At 41.7% G+C, this 17,595-nt stretch overlaps 2 protein-coding genes across 2 annotated transcripts; one reads left to right on the top strand and one right to left on the bottom strand.

The window, feature by feature from the left end:
- The first annotated feature begins 2,034 nt into the window (after nt 1-2,034).
- Nucleotides 2,035-10,101, top strand: LOC102718692 (L-2-hydroxyglutarate dehydrogenase, mitochondrial). The gene is made up of 12 exons (XM_040528778.1): nt 2,035-2,498; nt 3,211-3,282; nt 3,673-3,816; nt 4,305-4,376; nt 4,463-4,534; nt 5,802-5,868; nt 6,011-6,068; nt 7,067-7,389; nt 8,190-8,471; nt 8,781-9,217; nt 9,366-9,525; nt 9,598-10,101. Exons 1-12 carry the CDS (start codon nt 2,296-2,298, stop codon nt 9,709-9,711), a joined length of 2,004 nt encoding a protein of 667 aa, XP_040384712.1. The 5' UTR covers nt 2,035-2,295; the 3' UTR covers nt 9,712-10,101.
- LOC102718879 (ribonuclease III domain-containing protein RNC1, chloroplastic) lies at nt 10,042-17,560 on the bottom strand. The gene is made up of 14 exons (XM_040528807.1): nt 16,719-17,560; nt 15,663-15,867; nt 15,382-15,582; nt 14,044-14,130; nt 13,635-13,950; nt 12,746-13,031; nt 12,464-12,554; nt 12,027-12,118; nt 11,851-11,944; nt 11,672-11,751; nt 11,514-11,597; nt 11,100-11,199; nt 10,541-10,634; nt 10,042-10,466 (listed from the first exon to the last, which is right to left on the bottom strand). The coding sequence occupies exons 1-13, from the start codon at nt 17,507-17,509 to the stop codon at nt 10,542-10,544; spliced, it is 2,520 nt and encodes an 839-aa protein (XP_040384741.1). The 5' UTR covers nt 17,510-17,560; the 3' UTR covers nt 10,042-10,466; nt 10,541.
- Between the last annotated feature and the right edge of the window lie 35 nt (nt 17,561-17,595).

The raw sequence follows: 17,595 nt of genomic DNA on the forward strand, positions 1-17,595 counted from the left end.
GAACTGCCACAATATATGCGAGTGCTACCCCGAATCCCAGACCTGTCTGCGAAAGGCGTGGGGTGCATTGGTAGCAGTTGTAAAATTCTAAAATGGAAAGGAGATGCGCTCTCAAGTCCCGTTGCCCGGTGGGTGCCCTTTTGACATTTCAGCCGAGCGACGAGCCTGTGACTGACGAGGGAATTCTAATGTTATTTTACGGGTGTGCGCAACGCAAAGGTGGCCGGGGATCAAAAGCGAGGAAACAAAACCCATAAAACCAGCAAAGGTGGAGCGCGCCAGTACGCCTAGACGGCCTAGTTGCCGTCGAATCTCTTTTCGTTCCTTTTTATTAGCGAAAATTTAAAAAATACCGCTGACCAAACATATAAGTCTAAAAAATGCTATAAACGAATGTGAGTTCTAGAAAATATCATCGTACAAACGAATTTGTCTAAGAAATGTCATAGCCGTTATAGTTTCGTCCATTTTTGCCTACATTGTTCACACCATAGAACTTAACAGAGAGATGCTGACGGAACCCTAACGGCGATAGTATTTCTTAGATAAATTCGTTTTACATGATAAAATTTTTTAAAACTTGCACTGATCGATATTATTTCTTAAAATTAAGTGTTCGTCAATGTCATTGGTTAGATTTTCTCTTTTTATTACTCTTGCCACTCTCTCCCGCTCTACGTTTATACATTTCCCCGCAAGATCTGATGCGCGAACGTGTGCGCCGTGTGTACGTGCGAATCGATAGGAGGGAGAGGTGAGATGTTTTTTTCCTTTCACATGGACCTATTTTTTCTATCATTTTTTTAATTTATTTGTTGCTTGACAAAACACAAATGAGTTTTTTATGGCATATAAATATTTAAATACAAAAAGTTTATCTATGAGATATTCGTGTATTAAATATTTTAACATATAATGTTTATATTTAATAAAATTATGTGTATATTATTTACATGTTAAGTTTATACGTAAACATTTTAAATATAAAGTCTGCATGTATAATCTGTAGTGTATAAAATTTAGATGTATAACTTTTTTATAAATCCTATACGTATAATATTTAGATATAAAGTATGTGCTTATAATATGTAGAATATAAACTTTACATATATGATATTATATATATATAAAGTTTATACGTATAAACTTAAATGTATTAACTATTCGTTGATTTATCAGTTTAGCTGATTTTTAGAAGCTATATAACTAACTAATATCTATCCGTAATCTAAATTCATAACCCTCATGTATTCACTGTATGCAGGTCCAATATTTAATTTTTGAATCTGCATTAATTGGTGATCATGTATAGGTTAGGTTTAAATTTGCCTAATTCGCCCCTATTTTATAGATGTATTTAATTATCCAACATTCATGCAAGGATCTTGTGAACGCTCTTGCAAGAGACCGTTGGAGGCAGCCGAAATATAACTCTCCAAGCCTCAAACACATAAAAAAAATTAGCAAAACTATAGCCTAGAGTATCTTCCACATAAAATTAATACACCTCTTCCTATCCAGAGAGACGAAAATATGGTACAGCTATGTCCTCACACCCAAAATTCGCAAGCTGTTGAACATGCACTTTCGCACCCGTAGTACGTGACGAGCTACGACGCGCCACGTACACCTCCCTCCCTCCCTCCCTCCCACTGCCACCGGTCGCACGTATGCAACGTCCGTTCCTCGTAGGCCCAAAGACGTTGCCGAGTTTTTCTGCCCGGGTTGTTGTAGCCGATGGCAACGTGTGGTGTCCGGGCGGGCGCCACACAAAGCTTTTCTGAGGGAGAAGCCGCCGCTCCCCCCGCTAGTCGCTACTGCTTCAGTCCCGCGGGGTCAATCGAAACGAAAACGACCGAGCAGCGGACTCCGGCGAAAGCGCAAGTCAACAGACGCGACCCCGCTGCGCACGCACACGCACAAACACCGCGGATTGGTGGCCCAACGAATACGAGCCAACTAGCCGAGCACCACGTACGACCCAACCCACCGAGCCAAGGGAGCGGAGCCCACCCCGTCCCTCCCCCTCCCCCTCTCCCTCTCTCGCAAACGCGCACGCGACACGAGTGCACGCGGAGCGGAGCAATACAAAAAGTCGCCTACCACCACCAGCGCCAGCCGAGCAGGCCAGCGGCAGCAGGTGGAGTGGAGGGTGGTGGTGCCTTCGGTTCCCCTCCCCTCTCTTTTGCCTACCCTCTCCTCTCTCTCGGCTTTTGGCCTGCTGCGGGGGTGGGGGTGGTGGTGGTGGTGGTGTCTCTCTCTAGTCTCGGTCTGTGCGTCCAGATCCGGGCGGGGATGGCGGCGGCGTGGGTGTGGCTGGCCGTGGCGGCGCTGGCGGTGGCGGTGGCGGCGGCTAACTCCGAGGGGGACGCGCTGTCGGCGCTGCGGCGGAGCCTCAGGGACCCCGGCGGCGTGCTGCAGAGCTGGGACCCCACCCTCGTCAACCCCTGCACCTGGTTCCACGTCACCTGCGACCGCGACAACCGCGTCACGCGCCTGTGAGTGAGCTTCCCCCTCTTGCTGCTTCGGTTCGAGTTGGGGGGCGTGAATCTGTGGGGGTGGGCGAGCGTGTTTGGATGAGCAGTCGATCCCCTTGCAGCTGCGTTCATCTATGGGACTAGTACAACTTTGAGAGGAGAGGGGGAATCGATCCAAGAGGCAGTCTTTTAACTCGAGGATGTGCCACTATGTCGTGACTTTAGATTAGAGTTTCTACTAAGAGTACTTGGAGATAGATTCTGTGGGAATTTTGCTTTGGAACCGATTGAGTACTCAAAGTGCAAGTTCGTTTTTTTTTTTTTAATTATTGGACTGAGGGAATGGTCTGGAAACAGGACCAGGATCAGATAGACGTCTCTTTTAATGAGTGTTATTAGGTTTCTTCTTGGTTGGTTGGGTGGTTGGGGTGTTATGGTTGAAGAACTTAGATGTGAAAGAGAAGATAAGAACCAAACACTAGAAAGAATGTTAGCTTCCATGCTTACCTATCGGAACTCTCACTGCTTCCATTTATTCTGTCTGCTATTTACGTACCAAGCCTTCAAATAATCACTGCTACTGTCAATTGATCAAGTAAAAGCAATCCAGCTTATTATTACTTTTCAGTTTGTTCAAATCTATGGGTAACTCCTTGTAATGTACATGAACTTGAATTATTTCACAAGAATACCATCAACTTATTGTTTTCTTGGAATACATCTCATTTCACAGAGATCTTGGTAATTTGAACTTATCTGGTCATCTGGTGCCTGAGCTTGGAAAGCTGGATCATCTGCAATATCTGTAAGCTTTTCTTGCCCATGTGGTTTGGTTCTTTTTGCTAGTTGTTCCCAATGGGAAACAAAGTTGCATATATTATGTTCTACCGCCAGGGGCACATCGTTTAGTAATTGAGGTAGATAGGATGCAATCTCATGCTATTGCAATGGTACTCTTAAAACATGATAGTGTGACATTGTTTCATACTGTTATGCGTATTCTATGGCTGAACATTTATGTAGTATCCATTTTCTTCTATGCCCAAGGTATCTATGGCGTTCTATTATCTTACAGTTTGTGATATCTGGGCATAAAGTATTTGAAATTTTGTTTAGTCTAATGTATGCTTGTTAATTATTCACTTAATTCATTTTTGATGCAATTTGGTAGTATTGACCATCAGTATTGGAACAGGGAGCTTTACAAAAACAATATTCAAGGAACAATCCCATCAGAGCTTGGTAGTTTGAAGAATCTTATAAGCTTGGACTTATACAAGAACAACATTTCAGGGACTATTCCTCCAACCCTTGGAAAATTAAAGTCCCTAGTATTCTTGTAAGTTTATGATCTTCAAATGGTCTTTTCTAAAGTAGCTGTCAGTTTGCAGATGAACATTCTGTGTTGTTCAATGTTTGTTAGGTTGTGCCTGCATGCTAGGATATGCCATTTGTATTTAGATATATAACACTATAGCTGCATACTTCATCCATTCAAACTACAATTCCTGTGATTGTAAAAATCTTGCTTCAAAACAATTATGTGTATCATATAGGTTTATTGATATTTATTATCTTTTCTCTTTGCTGCCTCTTCATCATTTGCAAGCAAGCGCCTATACAAACTATTTCTTATTTTAAGGCTGATATCACGGTTATTCCCTTATTTAACCCTGTTAGTTCCTGGTCATGCCAAAAATATGCCTAAAATGAAATAGGTAAAGTATATTGATATATCCTGAACTTTGTGTTCAGCTTGTTTGAACTTTGTGGTGATTTGTTTACTTCTGCATTCTATCTTCCTAACACATTATTATGGTTTGGAAGGCGGCTCAACGGCAATCGCTTGACTGGGCCAATTCCAAGGGAACTGGCTGGAATATCTAGTCTTAAAGTTGTGTAAGTACAATTCCTGATGCTGAATGCTGTGCTTCACATAATCTTGAATGTGATTTGTGATAATTTTTACCCCCTCGTTCTTTCAGTGATGTTTCAAGCAACGATCTGTGTGGAACAATTCCCACATCAGGACCATTTGAGCACATTCCTCTGAGCAAGTAAGTTTGACTGCCTTTGTGATATTATTATGATTTTTTCAGCAGTATTCAAGGTGTTCTCATTTTGTATTGGAGTTTCACAACTAATGATAGCTCAAAAGAAAATCTGACATACATTTGTTAATCTCTTAGCCAATACTTCCAAAAGTTCCTTTTTTTTTAAAAAAAAAGGGCCTTTAATGATTTGAGTGGACAATATGAGGATCCTGTATTAAACAGTTCATGCCCATAAATAAGGCTTCTTCCTGATTCCTGCCATTTCAGCATCATGACATCGTATTTCCTTGTGTTTACATCTCTATGTATATGCAATGTTTCCTTGAGAGCAAATTAACAAATAAACTTAAATTTCATGGTTGCAAACACTTGTTACCACTTATTAGTGTTCTTGGGAGTTCCTTGCCATTTCTTTAGCAAATACTTCATTATTTGTCCCATTACTCTGTTTGACTACTTATTAGTAATAAACTATATCATACCTATTATATCTGTAAGGATATGATCTGCAATTCTGAAGGCATGTGTGAGGTTTATCGTTATTTAATTAGGTGTTTTTAGGAAGAACTAACCAATTACCCATGTGTTTCAAGGTGAAAGAAACACGTTACAACATATAAACTTGAAATCACAACCTAGTCACAACTCACACGCACAAGCAATCTGTTTCACATACACAAGCAATCTGATTATCCAGAGAAGATACCACTAACTTCAACACACATTATAGAGGCTGGATTGAAATATATTGTCAAAAACGTCTTGAACTGTATCTTGGCAAACTGACCACCACCTATACCTCTTTTAATATGGCAGAGAGAGAGAGATCACCGGATGGGGCAGCTCGTGGAGAGCGGTTTAGTTGATCCATTCGTTCATTCAATGTGATTGCATATTTCTAGGCTTGTAGCCATATCTGTTCCGGGTATTCTGTTTTTCTTAATGGATGAAGTCATACGGATACATGATTATGATGTCAACAAGTTTTCGTTTGATATTTATACTAACATGAGGAAGAATAATGATCCAAAATATAATTATCGAAGGCAAGTGCATAATCTTAATTTTTGTAGACTTCTCTCCCACTCGGACATTTTCTTTTTTCATAGTGATGCATCTTGCGTTCCATTTCCTGTCTCTTGTATGTTTCTGTAGATACTGGAAATGTATGATTCTCTTGTATCTAGTGGCTAAATGTTTAGTTTTGTTGATCTCTATTTCAAGTACAAGTGCCACCAAGTTAACCTATGCACATTCTGATTACGTGCAGCTTTGAGAAGAACCCACGCTTGGAAGGTCCAGAACTACAGGGCCTGGCTGTATATGACACCAACTGCTAGACGGCAACACGAAGAAAAGAATGGGTAGAAGTAATGGGCGTACAATGTTACTGAAAACCGGGTGATATAGATTATGTTAGGTTTGGACCTACCACTTTGTAATCTTCCATGCATAGCTCTTGTTTATGGCTGTTTGTAGCAAGAAAATTGTATGTTGTGGCAGAATGCTTTGTCTGTGAAAGTAAACATTGAACTGCGTATCTCGTGAATCAAATGTTATCGTCGGCATCTGAAGCTTGCAGTTTCTGCATATGCTTCCCGTGTTATACTCCTATTGACCAAACTAAAACACAAGTTCCTGTGTACTGATTATATCCTTTGCTCATGGTGGCACATCTGTTTTTCAGTCACATAAAGGTGCAGCTTTGAATATTTTTGTTTTTATTTTTTTCAAAAATGTTTATCAACTGTAAATTTGCTTTGTGTGTATGTTAAAACAATTGATTACCCAAAATTGAATAGAGAATGAAGTGTTAAGTGATTATACTTTCATCCAGAAGATAATAGGCAAACGACCAAAAAATTAAAGATGTCAGTTACTAAAAGCTAGACAATTCTTAATCATCATTATTATTCATATATAAATAATTTCATAATACATATTCCGATTTTTTTTCAACTATGTAATAAATAAATCAACACTGTAAATATGTAATGCGAACTAGTATTTAGGAGGTCTTGTCCTATACAACATGTGTTGTTAAAATGTCAATTCCAAAAATAATAAAGCCAATTTTTCTGAATTCCTGATGGGCTGTATTTAGGCCCATCCAAACAAGCCAACTTTAAGCATAAATTATAATTTTATATATTTGGATAAAAATTTTGAATAGGCAATGACGTCAAATTAAAAAAACGAAGAAAGTAACACGCTGCTACATTAATCCCTCTATTCTTTTAATGGCCTCTGTTGATTTTTAAATTAATATTAGACCATTTTTCTTATTTAGAAAAAAATATATGATGATCGATTATTTTGTTATGATTTGATTTATTCCTGACGTAACTTCAACTATAATTATAAGATGAATTCCAAAGTCAACTGTATCTGTTAGGAAAAATCGGAGAAAGTAGCGTGTTTTACATTATTTTTATAAATTAAGATTACAATCACCTAGGCTGAAATAAACGGCGCCTAACTTGGGTTTAATCTGAGGTTGTCGTCGCTGACGCCGGTTAACCACAGCTAGGTGAGAATCTCGCCGGGAGAGAGAGAGAGAGAGAGAGAGAGAGAGAGAGAGAGAGGCTCAATATCCAGGCATGCTCCCGCTGCGGCGCTTGGCGTGGGCCTGCCGCCGGCGAGGCCTCGCCGGGATCGCCTCTGCAGCGCCCAGGGAGGCGGCGGACGCGGTGGTGGTGGGCGCCGGCGTGGTCGGCCTCGCGGTGGCACGCGCGCTGGCCATGGCCGGCCGCGAGGTGGTGGTGGTCGAGGCGGCCTCCAGCTTCGGCACCGGCACCAGCTCCCGCAACAGCGAGGTCATCCACGCCGGCATCTACTACCCTCCCGGCAGCCTAAAGGTGAGGCGGTTCCTCCTTTTTCCTGCGGGAGAATTCAGTTGCTTGGCATGTAACAGTCCCGCGGAAGGATTCCAAATCTGATCTACGAAGAACACTTCAAACATAGGAGGCCCTGGAATTCCTGATTGAGCCGTGCAGAATTGCAAATTGACGTAGTTATGCGTCTGTATAATGTTCTAGCCAGGTCGAAGAGTTTTTTTTACCTCTCCGTCTGAAGTTGTAGGTGGAAAAGCCTGTGGTGATTCCTGATGGAAATTTGGATGTTTAGCTAAAATTTATTCCAGAGGATGCAGTTGCAGATTTGTAGAAGATTTAGTCTGTCGTTATATTTGTATACATTTTCGTCATCTCCCGCTACATAGGAAATAATAAAGTACTCACAGTATGGAATTTCATGCATCTATTTTGCAATGAGGTCTATTGAGTGAAATGGAATCGTAAGTTCCTCTGTTCTTTGGAATTTACAATTTTTGTGCATTTCCCTCGGAATATTTTGGTTCATAGCTGACAGAGTGACAGGTACATAATAAAACTGTGGGTTTTGTAGTTCATGTACGCCTTACTGTCTATCTTGCTGTTACTACCATGATAATTCTGTTGTCTCCATGCAATGTGATGAATCAGTCACCCCCTAACACATTTGATTGTCATGCTGCAACTAAGAAAGTAAGACACCCCCTTGAATAGTACAGAAAGAACTCAAGTTTTTTTAGTTTTTATACAACACAAAAATAAAATATATGCAAATCCTATGACATCAGTGTTTTACTGATTATAGCTGCAAAAATGTTCTTTTGTAGGCTAGTCTTTGTGTAAGAGGAAGGGAAATGCTCTACAAGTACTGTGCAGAACGAGAAATTCCCCATAAACAGCTCGGTAAACTCATCGTTGCTACTGGTGTTGCAGAGACTGCAAAATTGGACATGATCCTGAAGAATGCTAAACAAAATGGGGTGGATGATCTTCAGATGATGGAGGGTTCCCAAGCTATGGAGATGGAACCAGAACTTCAATGCCTTAAAGCTTTACTATCACCTCGTACTGGGATAGTTGACTCTCATTCACTCATGCTCTCCCTTTTGGTACTTGAACACTAGAAAATTAATTCTTTTAGATGTTCTTTTTCCATTTGCACTATAAAAGTTATATATAGCTAACTTTGCACTATAAAAGTTATGGATGTGTGTGTCCTTGCAATACCTCCAAAAAACTTATCTTTGTGGGTCTTTCTATATACAATATTTGGTCAACAGAAAGATGGAAACTATGTTCTTCATCATGTTCTAATTTTAAAACTATGGCCATGTCAATCCAGTCTATCTGCATTGCATCATGTATAATGCCAAACTGGTCTTTACCTTCACTTAATCTTGCTGTTTCTGCTTATACAGGCTGATGCCGAGAACTTAGGAACAACCATATCATACAACACAACAGTTACGAATGGATATGTTGGAGCTGAAGGCCTCGAGGTTCATACTTGTGAAAGCCAAGAACTGGAGAATCATTCTTTAGGCTCTCCTGTCTCCCCACAACTTATTTTGCTTCCTAAACTTCTGATAAACTCAGCAGGTTTGAGTGCAGTTCCACTTGCCAAAAGATTTCATGGCCTTAACCAAGTATGTGTGCCCCATGCTTATTATGCCCGTGGATGTTACTTCACTCTTTCTCAAACCAGGAGCCCTTTCAGTCACTTAATATACCCTCTACCAGAGGATGGTGGAATAGGGGTGCATGTCACGCTAGATTTGAATGGCCTTGTTAGATTTGGCCCAGATGTTGAATGGATAGATAGCGGGAAGGATGTCATGTCGTGCTTCCTTAATAGGTAAGAAGATCTGGTTTGCTGGTTATGTGCATCAAACTTATCTTGTTTTTGTAATTTAGTCAACATTTACAATTATCCAATGGCTACTAAGGAAGTACATCTAGAGTTGAAGAACATCTTGCATAATCTTGGCATCTTTGTTCATCAGGTTTGATTACATGGTCAACCCTACCCGATGTTCTAAGTTTTATCCCGTGATAAGGAAGTATTTTCCGAATCTCAAGGATGGTTCTTTGGAACCTGGTTATTCTGGGATACGACCAAAGCTCTCTGGCCCAGGACAGCCTCCTTCAGATTTTGTTATTCAGGTTCGTTCTTCAATGGAGTTTCTATAGCTATCTTGCTTATGACCGGTTAAACAAATCCTTGAACTATTGCAGGGAGAGGATATCCATGGAATTCCTGGGCTGGTTAACTTGTTTGGAATAGAATCACCTGGTCTGACCTCAAGCTTGGCAATTGCAGAATACATTGTTTCAAGGTATTTAAGATGAGCCCCCGGAATCAACACTTCATTCTCGAATATTCTCAGCTTTATGCACTGAGGCAACCGGCAGGATAAAGTGATGAACATCGCCTGTGAATCACATTCCTTGTGTATTGTGATCCTGATCCTTGTTTGTACTTTGCCCCAACAATGTGATAATGATTTTTGTTTGCGCTTTACACCAACAAAACACCTTTCGGCTACTTGATAGGCTTGCAAGGCGATTCTTGTATTTCTTTGTTTTCTATTGTTTTGAGCAACTTGCAAGCAGTTCTGCAAGGGCTTTTTTTCTGCAGCTTAAGCTGAGATCTGAACTTAATGGTTGCAATTACAAATTAATGCATAGAGAGGCCGAGTATAACCTCTTTTTTGGGGGGAGAATATATCATGTTTCTTTCATACAATAAAGACTGGCTTTTACATGCTAATCATGTGACGCAAGACATCAAATGATATAAGTTCTCAAGGTTGATTTTCTGGAACCGTGCTCTGCGTGCTGGGATGCCTGCTAATCGTGGACAGTTGATTACGTCCGGTTCGTTAAGAATTGGACCAATCAAGTTATCAAATGTTGATGCTTACTACCCAACATTTTTATCCAACATGGATCCACAAATACAATTCAACATGGAGGAGTACCGTTACATGAATGCACTAGGATTCAAGGAAAAAAAAAACAGCACCCCTCCGTTTTCCTTAGGATGTACTGGTAATGATACTCCATGTGTTCTCAATGATTCCATTGTTGGCCATTGATATCATCTGAAGATCGATGAACGTCAGTAAGTAGATATCAATAGGTCAGCAAGCAAGAGCAAATAGCGGGAAGATTATACCTCACCTCTTCCGTTGTGCTCGCCACTTATAAACAGGTTGTGATGTTTGATTCTCAATCTCATCCTCCCGGAGTTTTCTTTTGCGTCCAGGTTTCTGCCCCGGCATTAGATAAGTTAGTGGCTGAACAATTAAAGAATATTTAAGCTTAAATAGAGGGTATCATAGAATATCCTGTACCGCCAATTAGTTGCTAACAAAAAATCTCACAAGCTGTTTTACAGATTTTAAATTAAGACAATTTTATGATTATTGCTGATGTTTTTTGCTTCCAAATATAAACGTCATGAATTTTGTTTAAGAAAGTGTAAAATTACATAGCTGATCATCTACCAGATGAGCATGTCCATCCAAGAGGGTGCAAATGGATGCTAGCCATCCAACATCAACTATTCAAGTCTACTCCCTCCGTCCCAGAATTGGTCTGGGAGTGAATCTGGACAGTCAGAAATTGTTTTTTTTTTCTGGGACAGAGGGAGGTATTTGTTAACCACTTTTTGTTATACCATTTCAAGTAAATTTCAAGTCACCAATGCAAAATAAATGATAGAGATGACATACCTTCAACTCTTTTTGTAAGGCCATGTCTGCATATAGTTTCTCAAGCTTTTGAACCCTCTGTTTCCTCTCCTCTAATTCCCTGTAGGATGAAGCAGTTTTCCTGGAAGATATTTGATAGCATTGTAAGTTTAACTATTTTATCATGTAGCATTCAATGCACTAAACTGCACAATATAATGCTTTGAGCTGGAGAAACATAACTCGCATGACATAAAACATTATAACTAAGTAGTTCCATCAGGGGCATGCACATTAGTGGTGAACAGGGGATAACAATGCACCAAAATGTGTTTACCATTCATCAACTAAAGGTGATTTTCAATGGGAGTTGAAGATAAATTGTGAAAACTGGTTCTCATTAGCATAATACTGGTAATTAGACATTCCAAAGAGAAGTTGCATGTATGGGTGTACCTCCTTATACGGGAAGGGATGTTGTCGAAACCAAGTGAATTGCTCTTTTGTTCTATTCTAGATTGTATTTCTTTGGCTTCTTCTCTGAAATAAAACAGTTATTCACCTCAACATTGACAAAAGAATGATCAATTCAACATGAACTCATTGGCACGTACCTATCTTCAGCAAAGTAAACATGCTTGTTTGGTCGTTTGTTGTCTAGTTCATGAAGCATGGAGCTTAATCTTTCAATTTTCTACAATGAAGTTAAATTCAAATTAAAACATGATTAATTATTAAACCACAGGAAATGAAGTACTTAATTACTTTCAATACTCTGAACATCATCACAAACCTTCTTTTCACTCTGAATACCCTGAAGAATGTATCCCATATCTTTAGTTTTTAGCAGCATGAGTTCCTCCTCAGTATACTTGTTTGCTTCAGGCCTTATTAGAGATATGACAAATTTCTAATTAAATATGAAGTAGTTCAAATCATAAACCCTGAAAAGAGTTAAACTGTACATACTTGGGCTTATGGATTCCATCCACAGTCCTGCTGTTGATCATCTTAAAATAGAACTCATCAGGGTTCTTGAATGATGCCTTCTCCTTCAATTTCTGTAATTGAGAAGGAACAGAGACCATATATTAAGACAAAAGGCAGAAAACAAAAGGTGTTTGATTGGACTTGTCCAAATATGGTGAAATTCGGCCAAACTGAGAACCAAACCATTAAATGATATCATTCAAAACCTGAGGCTTAATTTGCTTAAAAACCTCAAAGCAAAAACAAATTTCCCTATGTCATCAATAAATAGCTCCATTGTCAGGCTTGAAGGAAGATAATAGCATAAGACAATAGAATGTCGCATGTCGGATGGTTAAAGAAGTAACATGTAAAACACAGGCAATTTTCCGAGCATCCTAAGCGCCAGAAACTCAAGTGTAGAACAGAAGCAATACCCTGATGGTTTCCTCCTTGCGGTGGAAAGCCTTAGCCCGAACGACATAGTCCTTGTGCTTCTCCAGAAGCCCAAACTTCTTCCTCGCCTCCCTGACAAAACCCACCAGAATCCCAAGTCAGTCCAGAAATCCGCCACACCAGAAGTTCACTCGCGAGAAGGCTCAACACGGGGACTGCCGCACAGCGCCCGCCGCCTAGAAAATCCCCTTCAACGGCGCTACCCAGCGGCGCCGCCATGGGAAAGCTTTCGAGAAGCGGTTGCGGGTGGGAGGAGAACTTACGGCTGGGCGCGCTCCTTGTGAGCGCGCCGCGGGATCGCGTTCCGCAGCGACGACATCCTCCTCCTCCTCCTCTTCCTGCAGCCGCCTTGCAAGCCTCGAGCAGATTCGACTACCGGTCTCTCGAGATTTTTCGCGGAATTTGAGAGCAGCGACGCCGTGGAGATGCTAGGGAAGCCGGGGGAGGAGACGACGGAAGGGGAGGAGACGGCGCTAGGGTTCAGAGTTTGGGCCTTGGTTGAGTGAGCAAGACGCTGTACAGGCCTGCGAGCGTGAGGCCCAAACTGGCCTGCTTTAGCACTTAATAAAAAATTATTAACGGAACTCTTTAGCACTTAATGAAAAAATATTGACGGAACTCTGACGGATAACATTTTTCAGATAAATAAATTTATTTGTACGATAATATTTTATAGAACTCACACTCGTCAATAATAGTTATTGGAATTAAACGTTTGTTAATGATATTCGTTAGATTTTCTAAAACAAATTTGTGCACTGCTATGTAACGGATGAAGCAGTACGCCTGTACTAGTTTGCAATCAAGAGGTACAAAATCCTTTACAAGAATGTTTCGCAGGAGATTCTTCCTTATGCTGCCTCTATGATGATGCGCTGCATTTCTGCTCAGATGGAAATTTACAACAAATCGTCAAAACTGCAACTTCAGACAACAACAACAACAGCATCTCTGATCCAGATCAAACCCATCTAGACACGAGGGTGTCGGAGTAACCGTCACAAGAAACTGGGTGGCCGCTGGTTCAGAACTTCAGTGTTACCAGTGTCCGCGCTTGGGCCCTGTTGACGGTTCACAATCCTGCAGCCCTCAAACGCCGGGAATGCAGGTTGGTCAGCTGCTCAGCACAAGCACAGGTTTGCGGGCACCCTCATACTGCTTTCGGTTGGACCTGCTCGAAGTCAAACACCTCGAACATCAATCGCCTCACATCCGGTTTGCCGTAGACGCAGTATGCAAGGCCGTGTATTGCTTGCTGGACAGCAGTCGTCGAAGGATTTCTCAACCGGCGGTTGTGTTCGAATCTGTCTTGCACAGACTCCCCGTAGATAATGTAGTGGTGGAGGTGCTTGTCCCGCAGGTATCGTCCGCAGTATTTGTTCATCAGCAATCTCCGATGCTTCTCTGCCAACCACCTACCTGGTGCATCGAGATGCTTCATGAGCAGCCTCTCTGCCATCACTAGGTCCTGGCCACAGAGGAGATCAGAATTTCAGGCTGATTCTTGGCCCAGTGAACAGAGGCTAGATGCTGAAAAGTTCGTAAAGAGTAAAGATCAAACCTGAATTTTCTGTCCGACATACTCCAGACGCTCTAAACAAAATCTTGGATGCTCAAACTTATGCTTTGAGGGATGCAAGAAGCACAGCTGCAGGAAAACAAGGCATCACCATTATAATACAATCTATCTAGACATGATATCACAAACCACAGAGCTTATTTCCAAATCAAAATAAAGCTGAGTCAATTAGGGCTATATGTTTTTTCCCTTCAAAACATTACAGTAATTGAAGTCGTACATCAGTGCTCTCTTTTACATATGATAGCAGACTACCTATATGCTTGAACACATCTTACAGATTCAAAGGCAGATTGGTGATCATGAGACACATCTTTCGGCTTAACCACTTGCAAAATAACAGGTCACTACTCACTAAAGTATCATACAACTAGTAACAACAACTAAACTGTAACAGATACTTTCAGTCTGTGTTTATGACATTCACAAGATTCCCCTATATGCCCACTGCCCCACTATATTACACTGCTTAGTGCCTCAGTCCCATTATATTTTTTTTACAAGCATCTTAAGTGTCACAATATATTTATATGAATCCCAGACAATATATGATAACGTTACTCACCAGCTGGCTGCCACAAATTCAGTTAATACAGCCTCATAGTTTCTAGTTCAAGTTATTTTCCTTATTATATACAAGGCCAAAGTGACATCCACATCTCACTTTCTCATAAATCCTAGAAATTCCTGATGTCAAAAAATTATTCTATTCCCAACTCTGTTGATTTCAATAATATTATAGCACTGCAGTTTCTTCCACTCAATGTCTACAATTATCCACGCCTATGTTACTTTAATTAAGCCTGATAATCTGCTGTTCATGTATCATGTTACTTGTAAACATATAGTAATGTACTGATTGAGCATAAAAATTGAGAATGAAACTGGTGGAGGATTGAATATATCAAAAGTTTTGGTTTTCCTTGAGTGCAGTGTGGTGGGTATCAGCTGTAAATACAAACTTTAGTGGCTACAGGAAAGATAGTAATTTGACAAAACGGTATATAGTGTAGATATACCAAAGACATTTAGCTTGTTTGGCTTGTGGACAATCTCAACCAAGCCAAAAAAAATGGTAATCCCAAAATATTGGCATCTATTTGGTATTTTGGTTTATGACTTAGTTGAATCAAGCACAAGTCAAAATTCACCATTGGTAACAAACCAAACAGGAGGCTTGCCATTTTTTTCCAAAAAAAAGCAGCAGCGAATTCTTGCCATTATTTGAACAAACAAAATTTTCCATTATTTGCAGAGGCAAATAAATGCTAGAAAAGAAGAAGAAGAGGGTAAAAAGGGCGTAGGGATGTTAAGAGTTACCTGAAGGCCAAGTCCAAGCTCTATGTTCCTTGCTTCTGTGATTTCTGGAATTCTGTCATTCATAGGCAATGGATATCCAAGGGTGCTCATGACCTTGGGCCTATTGTCAAAGTCCCAAATATTTCCTCTGAAACGATGCATGCCTGGTGGCACACATGCTCGGAATAGTCTAGGGTGAGCAAAGAGAGCATCTGGTGGTGGCTGCATGATATGTAATGACAAACAAAATTAGAATGACGCCAATAGGGAAGATGTGCGACAAATAATAGAACAGAAATTACCCGATAGGCAGCAACATCTTGCCATGTAAGTTGTCTCTTTTCAAACTCCACTGATACATAGTCAACATCTTCTAGTTGGCGCCGCAGCTTTGGCTGACAGCTCTCATCTTCAGGATCCATTCCAAACGCCTCAAAAAGAACACGATAGACTTCAGGCATTCCAAAGCACAAATATATAGCTCCAAACAGTGCCCAGAATACAGCCCTGAAACACAAACAGCATTTTACTTAAAGAGCTACCCAGGCCATTTTGCTTAAAGAGTAATCTAGACATGTCAATCTATTAGTAGCACAAATTGACAAATTGTTGTTGCAGACTAAATATTCAAAAAAGAATGTTCTCCACAATATGTAGTTGCATTACGAGCATGCAAAGTTAAGGTTACATTCTTCATACTATCATGCAACAAAATATTTCACAAAGAACCAACATAAACAGGTAAGAATGCCATAGGCATATATGGATGCAAGTCGACCATTATAAAAACATGAAAGTAAAATATGGAGTCTACTCAGCCATTAACAAGGCTGCAAAACATTCAACATGTAATATCGAATCACGTTTAGCATTAACATTATTATACTTACGCATGCAATTGCATCAAAGAGTTTAACTAACAATGCGCCAATAACATCAACAAACAATAAGTGGATCCCAATCAAATTAGCTCTAAATCATCATAAGGATATGAACTCAGGACTTGGGAGTCAAGATTACCACAGAAGTAAATTGCAGGATGCGGCAAATTTGAAGTGAAAACATTGATCAAGATCTAACCAACAGACAACATTCAGGTATTACAGCCTTTATGCAGCTATTCTGATTCTAACCTAGAATTTTCAAGACCACAAACTAGATGGTTCTGAACTCCTGATGGCTGCAACTATGTCACCATTAATTGTTTTGCATTGCACAAAGCATCCCTAGTTACCTCACGATCCAAATAAATTATCACAAAACACTGGAACCAGCACTCTAATTCCACATTTCCAATGTCATATTCTCATTATACAATATAGGAATTGGACGCAGCCAGGGATAAGTTAGGCACTTACTTTGCTGGTGGCTCCCGGTCTTTCCGTATCATCCTATCCAAATCGTCGTATGGGAACACCAAATTGTGAAGGCTAGCTGCCTTGATCCACTTCGGTATCACTCTCTTCCCGATCAGTGCGAACACCCGCTCCCGCATAGGTCCAGGGGATTCCCGGGGATACCTTTGCAGGAAGAACTCGCAGAACGCAAGCTCCAGGACGTACTGGCCCAGGAACCAGAGCCTGGAGTGGCCATTCCGAGCGTGCCGCGTCCGCGTGCGCTCGCAGGAGGGGTCCAGGTGCTGGAACGCGAGGTAGAGGAGCACGTCGAAGTGCCGCGCGGGGCAGTCGTCGCCGTCCCCGAGCGTCTCGGAGGGGGCGAGCGGGTACCCGAGCGCCTGCTTGGCCTCGAGGAGGTACTCGTCCATCCAGGTCCGGTCGGCGGCGGAGAGCGGCGCCGAGGGGAGGCAGGAGGAGAGCAGCGGCAGCGCCTTGAGCGACAGCTGCGGGCTGTTGAGGAACCGCTGGGTGAGGCGCTCGTCGTCGAGCGGCGGCTTGAGTATGAAGCGCCGCGGCGGGTGCTTCTTCTTGGGCGACACGGCCTTCTTCCGCTCCGCGAGCTCGCGGAGGAGCCTGCTCGGGCTGTTGGCCGGCTCCGGCGGGGAGGACGGTGGCGGCGGAGGGGTGTGGTCGGCCGCTACGGCGAGGACTCGCACGCGCACGCGCACGCGCACGCGGCGGCGCGGCGTGGGGAGTGGGGCCGGTAGGGGGCCGAGAGTGAGAGCCTGGAACGCCATGGCAGGTGGCGCCATGGCTGGCCCTCGCGGTGTGCCGTGTGCGAGCTCGGGCTGAGGTTTTTGCGGGTTTGGGGGGCTGGAGGAAGAAGAGGAAGAGGATA

This window comes from Oryza brachyantha, chromosome 1, assembly GCF_000231095.2.
Source record: "Oryza brachyantha chromosome 1, ObraRS2, whole genome shotgun sequence".
NCBI classification, from domain to species: Eukaryota; Viridiplantae; Streptophyta; class Magnoliopsida; order Poales; family Poaceae; genus Oryza; species Oryza brachyantha.

Excerpts from the sequence above, each read along its gene's own strand:
- LOC102718692 (XM_040528778.1), top strand. The coding sequence starts at position 2,296 with ATGGCGGCGGCGTGGGTGTGGCTGGCCGTGGCGGCGCTGGCGGTGGCG. Across the intron at positions 3,817-4,304 it reads TTAAAGTCCCTAGTATTCTT|GCGGCTCAACGGCAATCGCT; the intron begins GTAAGTTTATGA and ends ATGGTTTGGAAG. Across the intron at positions 5,869-6,010 it reads CTGTATATGACACCAACTGC|CAAGAAAATTGTATGTTGTG; the intron begins TAGACGGCAACA and ends GGCTGTTTGTAG.
- LOC102718879 (XM_040528807.1), bottom strand. The coding sequence starts at position 17,509 with ATGGCGCCACCTGCCATGGCGTTCCAGGCTCTCACTCTCGGCCCCCTA. Across the intron at positions 13,032-13,634 it reads GGTCCAACCGAAAGCAGTAT|GCCAGTTTGGGCCTCACGCT; the intron begins GAGGGTGCCCGC and ends GTGCTAAAGCAG. Across the intron at positions 11,945-12,026 it reads GATGGAATCCATAAGCCCAA|GCCTGAAGCAAACAAGTATA; the intron begins GTATGTACAGTT and ends ATCTCTAATAAG.